Raw genomic sequence first — 9,945 nt, forward strand, 5'->3', positions numbered from 1 at the left:
AATGGAAGGACCGTTCAGAAATTTGTTAAGAGTTGTTCCTGAGTCTGGTGGTGTGCACATTCAAGTTCCTGTATTTTCTGCCTGAGGGAGCGAAGAGAAGAAGGAATGACTGAGGTGGGACAAGTCTTTGATTATGTTTGCTGCTTTCCAACTGAAGTGTGAATAGACTCAGTAGGGAGTCAGGTCTGTTTGATGGTCTGGGCTACATTCACAACTCTGCAATTTCTTGTGGTCTCGGGCAGAGCGGTTCCTAAACCAAACTGTGGTGCAACATGCTTATACAGTATGATTTCTATGATGCATCTGTAGAAGCTTGTAAGAGTCATTGGAAACATACCAAATTTCACTCTCCTGAGCAAGTAGAGGCGTTGGTGTGCCTTCCTGCCTGTTGCTTCCGTTGGTTGGCCCAGGACAGATTGTTGGTAATATGTACGCCAAGGAACTTGAAGCTCTCAATCATTTCCACTTCGGCACCAGTGATGCTGATTGGGGCATGTATTATACATACATCCGTTAAGATAAATAGATTATCAAAAAAAGTGATCATTGGAATCTTAACAGCCACGACTTGAAGTCATCTTAAATTACACCGATCAAAGGCAAAATTACCCAGAAGCGACAGCAGCAGCATATTTGAATGATAGATTTTACCCCATTTATCAGAGTTCAGACCAAATCTTGGTAATTTCATCAGTTGATTCATTACTTAGGTTTGAATGTTATTTTATTGTCGATTAAAACATCAAGCGCTACCAGCAGTCGTTAAGGAAAGCAAATAAAGAAAAGGGATAATACTGTCAAATACGATTGATCATCATAAAAAAAAAAAAACCTTTAAATCTGCATTTAGATTATAGATGTAGCCACGCCAGCTTAACATTTTTAAAATATTTCAAAATAGACTTTATTCAAGTAATAAATATATACAATGCGTGAACTGTGCTTCCACTTCCACGAAACTGTCCCCCACCCGTGCCACTCATGTGGACCCCTGGCGTGGGATACCTTCCCTCATTTTAAGGGGCGTCTCCACCATACCGTGCCCCCCCCCATGTCCAGCAGAGGAAGGACTCTAGACTGTGGCCCTCCCCCACCGAGCCTTAGCGTTGGCTGCACCGAGCTTCAGTGAGCCTCTCAGCACGTACTCCTGCAGTCTGCAGCGGGTCAGTCGGCAACATTCCCTGACGGACATCTCGCTCTGCTGGGTGGTGAACACCACTGGGTGGAATGATAGAGTAGCAACTGAGGACATATTGAATTCTGTCCTTAACCAAACCATTTCATGTTTGAGCCATTGTAGTATGCAATTATGAAACATTTTCCCAACAATATTTCAACCATTTTGGCAACTTTATGTAATATTCCGACATTATGTTTCATAGTTTGCTGCAAAATGGCCAAAGGAATTTTAAGGAGATTTGATTTGATTAAAATATTATCTTTTTATTGCAGGGAATAGAGGATGACCAAGTGGACCTCAAACGAGACATTGCTTACAACCTATCATTAATTTATCAGAACAGTGGGAATGTTGATATGGCACGAAAACTTATTTTTACTTATTGTGTTATATAAAGACTGTGACTGTTGGAATATACATTGAGTTGTTTAAAGTAAAATGGTTAACCTCTAACATTTATGTATGTAATTTTATTGATTTCAGGTCTTGTTATTTTATTGGCATTTGTACCATTAAAACATTCCTGAAAAATTAGTCTGAAGAAGGGTTTCGACCCGAAACTTTGCCTATTTCCTTCGCTCCATAGATGCTGCCTCACCCGCTGAGTTTCGCCAACATTTTTGTCTACCTGAAAAATTAGGGGTCACTGTTTTGTTTTACCATAGACGGAGAAGATATGTCATCCTAAATTGGTAGAAAATTCCAACGTAGAACTGTGATAATACATGCATACTGCAAGTATTTTCTGTTGATAGTTCTGATGTTTTCCACCCGAGTAAATCGTGTTGTATTACCTTTCATTGTGCTGAAATAATGCAAGTTGTAAGCATCACCTTCAACATAAATCATATTGAGCGAAAGCTGAATTGTAACAATATGAAAGGTACATAGGAATAGTTTTATTTACCTCTTGCCTTTTTTTGCCGTTCCATCGTCAGTTGATAATTTACTTAAAGAACTTAAGGGCACCAGTAGATGCAATACCACTTATCGCTTTGCAACACAGGTTTGTTGACTGCTTAGTTTGTGTTCATATAATTAATTAGAGAGATAAAGCCCTGTCCCATTGTACGAGTTCATTCAAGAGTTCTCCCGAGTTTTCCCTGATTCGAACTCGGAGATTTACGGCAATGGCCGCTCGTAGGTACTCGGGGCTCTCTTGGACATTTTTGCAACATGCTGGAAAAATCTTCACTGGTCTTCCCGAGTTTACCGCGTTTCCCGAGTACCTGCCGTTAGTGTTACCGGCTGCTAAGAGACGTCCCCGAGCTCCGACGTACCCGCCATGTACATTCTACTGGCTTCCACGAGTTTGATTTTTTTTAAACTCGGGAGAGCTTTTGAATGAACTTGTACAGTGGGACAGGGCTTATATTTCACGAGATATAAAATCACGAGACACCATTAAATTCTCAATACAATATGAGAGTGATTTGAGTCATAGATACAGCATAAAAGCAGGCCCATTGGCCCACTGAATTAGAGCCGATCATTATGCACCCATTCACATTAATCCTACCTTAATTAAATTACCGTATATTCTTCTCACAATTCCCATCAACTTCCTCCAAGATTCTGCCACTCGTCTGCACCGTCGGGGCAATTTATAGTGGCCAATTAACCTACACACCTGTATGACTTTGGGATTTGGAAGGAAACAGAGGAAATCCAGGAGGTCACAGGGAGAGCGTGCAGACTCCACATGGGGAGCACCAGAGGTTGGGATTATATTTGCGTTGCTGGAGTCGTGAGGCAGCAGCTCTGCCAGCTGCACCACTCTGCTGTCAATATTGTGGAAGAGTTGGTTATATGGTGTATTCAAGAGAGAGTTAGATATTGCTCTTGGGGCTAACGGAATCAAGGAATATGTGGAGAAAGCAGGAACGGGGTACTGATTTTGGATGATTAGCCATGATCACATTGAATGGCGGTGCTGGCTCGAAGGCTGAATGGCCTACCCCTGCACCTATTTTCTATGTTTCTATAAAATGAGAATCCACCACTTTTAGTATTCACAGAATCAGGAAGTATAATTTTTGAAATAGATATTGCAGGGTACATGAAGCACACTGAACAAACTATTTTACTGAACTTCAGCAACTGAGAATACTCCCCCCCCACTCCAACTATAATAATATGATTCAACCTTAATTCTAGGTTCAATTGTAGACTTTAGGAGTGCTCCCCCTCCCCTCCCCCCACTCACCATCAACAACATCACAGTCACATATGTGGAGTCATTTAAGTTCCTGGGAACCATCATCTCCAGGGACCTTAAATGGGAGGGCACCATCGATTCCACAGTCAAAAAGACTCAACAGAGGATGTACTTCCTGCAGCAGCTGAGAAAACACAATCTGCCACAGGCAATGATGTTCTAGTTTTATACTGGCATCATAGAGTCTGCTCTCACCTCCATCATGGTCTGGTTTGGCTCAGCCACCAAGCATGACATCCGGAGGCTGCAGCGAATCGTCCGATTAGCTGAGAAGGTTGTTGGCTGCAACCTTCCCCACATCGACGAACTGTACACTGCAAGGACCAGCAAGCGAGTGGGCAAGATCATCTCTGACCCCTCTCACCCTGGCCACAAACTCTTTGAAGCACTTCCCTCTGGAGGGCAACTCCGGACTGTCAAGGTCACAGCCAGCCATAAAAACTTTTTTTCCACGAGCAGTAGCTCTACTCAACAGCCAAAAGTCTAGCCTCCTTTTGCTCTGGTATTTTATTTCATTCTTACCATGTTTAATTTATAATGTTTTATTTTTAATTGTCTACTGCAGGGGTCGGCAACCTTTTGTGCATAGGGGCCAGGACCCATGTTTGTGAGCAGATGATGCGCCACATCTAGCGCCATAGTTAATAAATGGAGGTAACAATAATACATACTAACTAAATTAGTAATTAGTAATAATACATAAATTAGTAATAATACATACTAATAATACATAGTTTTCACGTGTTTTTCAATTAGTTTTCAGCAGTTTCCAAATCGCCTGCATTCCCCGGCTGGCTGGCTGCAGTTCCCAGATCCCCCGAGTTCCCAGGTCGCCTGCGTGCCCTGGGACTAGCTGCAGTTCCCAGGTCACCTGCGAGCCCCGGGACTGGCTGTAGCGCCCAGGTCGTGAAAACTAATTGAAAAGAAAATACGCCTGCGGGTCAGATGATTTCAGGTTACGGGCCGTAGGTTGCTGACCCCTGGTCTACTGTTACTTGCGAGCAAAGCACCAAGGCAAATTCTTTGAATGTATACATACTTGGCTAATAAAATGTATCCAATTCAATTCAATTCAATTCCAATTCCGGAAGTGTCAGGTTATTAAGGTGACTGTCTTCACAAATTGCATTTATTTTTATTTCAAGAATTCAATATATTTTTATACTTTAGGCATCTGAGCTAGAATGAGTGTGGTGATAAAGGAAACAATGGGGAAAAAGTAATATTTTGCATGTTTAAATGTAAGCAAAACCTTAACTGCAACAAGATCCAAATTCAGATCATTAATAAGAAACTTTTACATTGCTTTAAAATCTGATCAAATACAACTGCAACTTTAGTTATTGATTTGGAAATAATATTTTGCAGATACGGTTTCCATGGATATTGGCAAATGCAAAATTAGAAGAACAAATTCAGATTATATGTCATAGTTCTTGTTTAGTTACAATATGGTAAAAAATCTGCCTTTGGACTCCTACATTTAGGGCTATGAAAGATGTGTAACAAATAAATGGAAGCAAGAGCCAACATTTTAAATAAAAAAACATATTTTGGGTAATGTGGAACTAAGTTATTGACTCAACAAGTTTGTGATTTTAGGTTGGAATTATAATTAAACACCATGTTTTCTCCCTTCCCTTTAGAGTGCGTTGAAATATGTTGATTTTAAAATGTTGTGAACATTTTTGTGTATTGGGAAACCAAAAATATAATTTGATTTATATACTAGGAGTCTAATGTGTTCATATTCTGCAAATTAATTAAGAATAATAAATCATTGACTTAACAGTTGGCCGTAAGGTATGACGTTGAAATTGTAGTATATTTTCTGTTTATTAACATTGTTATATTCTTGTCAGGAAGCAGGGGCGGAAAACCCGGGGGGGGGGGGGGGGGGGGCAGAGGCGACACGTCCCCCCCATGTTTTGAGAGGTGGGGGACATCCCCCCCAAGTTTTTGTCATCCGGAATTTCAAATCTCCGCTTTCTGCGAGACAGTGGAGGTGGGACTGCTGATCGAGGGCGCCGATTGGACGAGAGAGATGTCGGTCAGCAAGCAATGGGGGCGGTACATGATGATTCAGCGCGATGATTGGAGGAGGGAGACGTGGCACAGACCTGCGCCTCATCTGCAGCCAGGGTCGATCCCGGCCGGCTCTCCGGCGCTGTCCCGTCCCCACCCGAGTGCCCTCCCCACAGGTGGCCAGAGAGGTCGGGAGTCAGACGCGAGCTGTACCCCCAGGCCCACAGAGCAGCGCTAAACCCAGCTCAACTCTACCTGTCCCGGCAGGTTAACCTGCCTGGGTTTGCGGGAAATATGGCCAGTGCGGAGAAGCAGCACTGGTATCCCGTCAGTCCAGGCAGGGCTTCTATGTTAACCCGGCGAGACAGGCAGAGTTGAGCTGCATTTAGCGCTGGATTGAGCCTCCAAAGCCTCGCACATGTGTGTGTGAGTGTGCGCATGCGCGTGCGGCCGCCAAAACATTGTGTCCCCCCTGTCCCCTCCATATTTTGATAGCGATTTCCGTGCCTGTCAGGAAGGACCCAATATCACAGACCCCCATGTATGAATGTTGAAGGAGAAACATAGGAAGTAGTTTTCTTTTTAAGTTCAAAGGCGTATCCTTAAGGCTCAGTGCTAAAATTGAAAGTACAATTCAGAGTTAAGTTTTGTAAAGAAGGGTATGCAAAAAACTATTGTTGGCCCACAAAAAAAGGACCCACAACCTATTTCCTATTTTCCATTTTTCATTTCCATTTTTCAAAAGATTAGTGGGCAAAAGATAAACCAGGCTACCCAGTTTAGAGCACAGTTGAGTACTATTTTTCTAAGTAATAAAATTAGACAAATGGACTGTATGTAATGTCATCAGGCTACTGTGAATGACCAAGGATTGAAGTGATCAGACTTGGTTATTATCTCCATTCATCTCTCCCCACCTGACTCATTTGCTATTCAAACCCACCTCACCTGCATCCACTTATCATTTTCTGGTTCATGCCCCCACTGCTTCTACTTCACCTCACTATGCCGCCTATCTGCCCTCTACTCCATCAGTCTGAAGAAGGGTTCTGATCCAAAACGTCACCTGACCATTTCCCTCCACAGATGCTGTGTGACATGTGAGTTCCTCTTGCAGTTTTTGTTTTAAATAGCTATCTCCTGCCTTCAAATCACCTAAGTTTCTTCACAATATTGCTCTCTCAAGTGTAATTTCATATGTATTTTCCCCATGGATCCTTCATTTAATGTTTACATCGTTCAAATTAATATTTGAAATGCAGTAGGTATTGTATGAAATCCAGCTTGCCTCTGGCTATAATCAATGCTGATGTGAAACATCTGGCTCTACAAAATATTAAAAATGACCTTTTCACTGCATTTTAAATTTCTTGTAATCATTGAACAGAAATTTTGCCAAACTATCTATAATTCCCATATGAGAAAAAGTGTTCTTGGAAACTTGAACAAATTCAGAAAAGGGTGATTTCCACTGTATCATACAGGCACGTCTTATTTATAAAGTGTTGGATCAAAATAGTGTATCGGGTAGATATTTACTCGAGAAACAGCCTCACTTGAAATGTAGATTTATTGAAATTGATAAACCTGCACAAAAAGGGGATATTGTCTTAAAACAAATGAATGATATGCATTGAGTATCTATAATTCCCATATAGGTAAAAGTGTTCTTGGAAACTTTAGTAACTAAACACAAAGTTCATTTCTGCAGCATGATACCAGAACATATTCCTAATTATAAAATGTTGGATCAAAACATTACAGCACATTGATTTTCAGCAGATAACACCTAAAATGAAACTTCGATTCAGTGAATTCGACAAATCTATGTCAAAAGGGGATGTTATTTAAATACAAACGGTGTTATAAAATAAATGGTGTATGAAAGAAAGGCCCACATACTGCCAGTGTAGAGGATCATTGAGACAAATTCTTGATGCCTGAACATTTTAACTTGCAATTTAAAATAATAAATAAGATAAAGTTAAATTCTTCATAGATTCATACAAGTTTGTGACTGGAAGAAATTTCTGCCCAACATGTCAGTACAGGTGTAAAAGAGCTACCTCCCACTTTTCAGTATTAAATACACAGCCCTGCAGGTCACAACATTTCAAGTCCAGGGACTTTTTCAAATGTAATGAGTGCATATACACCTGCCATTTTAAGAGGCATTGAGTTCCAGACATCAACCACCCTCTGGATTAAACTTTTTTTTTAATTGTCTCCCCTCTGATCCTTCTACCATATACTTTCAATCTTAATCTCTTGTTTTTGATCCCTCTACGAAGAAAAATCTGTCATCATTTTCACTCTATCAAGGGCCATCATCTATCTTATATTACTAAAACTGAATTTAACTGAAACATGGCTAGAACAAAATAACAGTGCAACCATTCTGATCGAGACAGCTCCTCCCAACTATAACTTTTTTGATGCATGTAGATCTGGAAAAAGAGGAACCCCCAGTGGTTGCTGCTATATTTAAAAATGTATTTCAGGGGAAACAGATGTCACTTGGTGATTTTCCATCATTCGAATACCTTTGTGCTGTATTGAAATGTTCCCCCAGAGTTCTCCTATTAATTATTTACAGGCCTCCTAAATATAATGCTAAATTTTTTCGATGACTTTACAGAATTATTGTCTAGCATCTCCACTGACTTTGACTGTCTAGTTATAACTGGTGATTTTAATTTTCATACTGATGATTTGAATGACAAGGGTGCAAAATAATGTTTTACTATTTTAGACACATTTGAACTGTCTCAACATGTGAAAGAGGCTACTCATTGTAAGGGGCACACCCTGGACTTGATTATCACAAAGGGTCTCAATGTTTCTGATATTTTCGTGACTGATCCTTCATTGTCTGACCATTTCTGTGTTTTCTTTAATATATCTTTTATTCCCGACATACAGACAAAATCAAATACTGTCTAAAAACGGTATATTCTAATGTACTCTTTAAAAATGCCATCTCCTTGTTACCACCTCTAAACCCATGTTCTGCTGATGATCTTGTAGATAACTTTAATTCCAAGATTGTGAAAGTTATAGATGTCATTGCACCTGTTACAGTTAAAACGATTTCTGGTAAGCAAAAGGCACCCTGGAGAAAAGCTGCTTTTATAACAGCCCAGAAAAGAGAATGCCGGAAAGCTGAGCGCATCTGGCGGAAAACAAAACTTCATATTCACCATGACATCTATAAAGAGAGCCTCCGTGCCTACAATTTAGACTTAAAAAGTGCTAGAGAAACATTTTTCTCCAATATCATTAACAACAACACTAATAAGGCAAAAATCCTATTTGCAACTGTTGACAGACTGGCCAACCCCCCAACACAAATACCACCTGAACTCCATTCCACGCAGAAATGCAATGAGTTTGCATTATTTTATACAGATAAAATTGAAGGCATCAGACGTGCCATCAATATCACTGCTTCAAACAAAAATGTTGGATCACCACCCTGTTTAGGCAATGATGACATGCTTTAATGTCATAGACTCTAAAACTCTTGTGGAAACGGTGACATAACTAAGGCCATCCACCTGCTGCCTTGATGCTTTACCTACCAACTTCTTTAAGAATGTTTTTGACTGCCTAGCAATAGACATACTGCAAATAGTTCTTCTTCTTATCGAGTCCACACACAAGATTAGAAGTTGTTCAGCCAGAGCTGAACACACTTCTTGGCATCTGCCCAATGGTGTCTGTCTTGCGCCTCTTGTGCTTCTTGTGCGTGGTGGTGGAAAGATTGGTTGAAATAGGGCCGCGACGTGATCGCTCTTTCCTTGGCCCCAGCAAATAGTTAACAGCTCTCTTCAATCAGGCAATTTCCCAAAAGCCTTGAAAACTGCAGTTATTAAACCTCTTTTAAAAAAGTGGAGCCTAATGCCTCTATTATTAACAACTATAGACCAATATCAAACCTATCTTTCATAAGTAAAATCATTGAGAAAGTTGTCCTCCAGCAACTTAATCACTTCCTGGCATCAACTGGCTGCTACGACAACTTCCAGTCAGGATTTCGACCTCTTCATAGCACCGAGACCGCCCTTATTAAAGTTGTAAACGACATCCGTCTTAACACAGACTCTGGCAAAGTTTCAATATTAATGCTATTAGACCTCAGTGCTGCATTCGACACTGTTGATCACTTAATACTTTTGGACAGGTTGGAAAAATGGGTGGGGCTCTCAGGCACAGTCTTAAGTTGGTTCAGGTCATATCTACAAGATAAGAACTATTTTGTTTCCATTGGCGACTTTTTATCAGAACCAACCAACGTGACGTGTGGAGTCCCGCAAGGTTCGATCTTAGGGCCCTCTTTATTCAACATCTACATGCTCCCACTAGGGCAAATCATGCGAAATAATAATATTGACCACCACTGCTATGCCGTTGACACTCAAATCTATGTAGCGCTATCACCAAATGACTATCGCCCCATAGATCTGCTGTGCCAGTGCATTGAGCAAGTCAAATACTGGATGTGCCAAAATTTCCTCCAACT

The 9,945-nt window shown here is 40.7% G+C and overlaps 1 protein-coding gene across 1 annotated transcript in view; it reads left to right on the plus strand.

Moving 5' to 3' along the window:
* Positions 1-2,052, plus strand: part of gtf3c3 (general transcription factor IIIC subunit 3) — a 51,903-nt gene extending 49,851 nt beyond the window's left edge. Inside the window, exon 19 of the mRNA XM_033023728.1 lies at positions 1,453-2,052. Coding sequence (XP_032879619.1) covers positions 1,453-1,575 — 123 coding nt within the window. The 3' untranslated portion in view covers positions 1,576-2,052. The remainder of the gene's footprint in view (positions 1-1,452) is intronic.
* Positions 2,053-9,945: the final 7,893 nt, after the last annotated feature.

Source organism: Amblyraja radiata, chromosome 7, assembly GCF_010909765.2.
Source record: "Amblyraja radiata isolate CabotCenter1 chromosome 7, sAmbRad1.1.pri, whole genome shotgun sequence".
NCBI lineage: Eukaryota > Metazoa > Chordata > Chondrichthyes > Rajiformes > Rajidae > Amblyraja > Amblyraja radiata.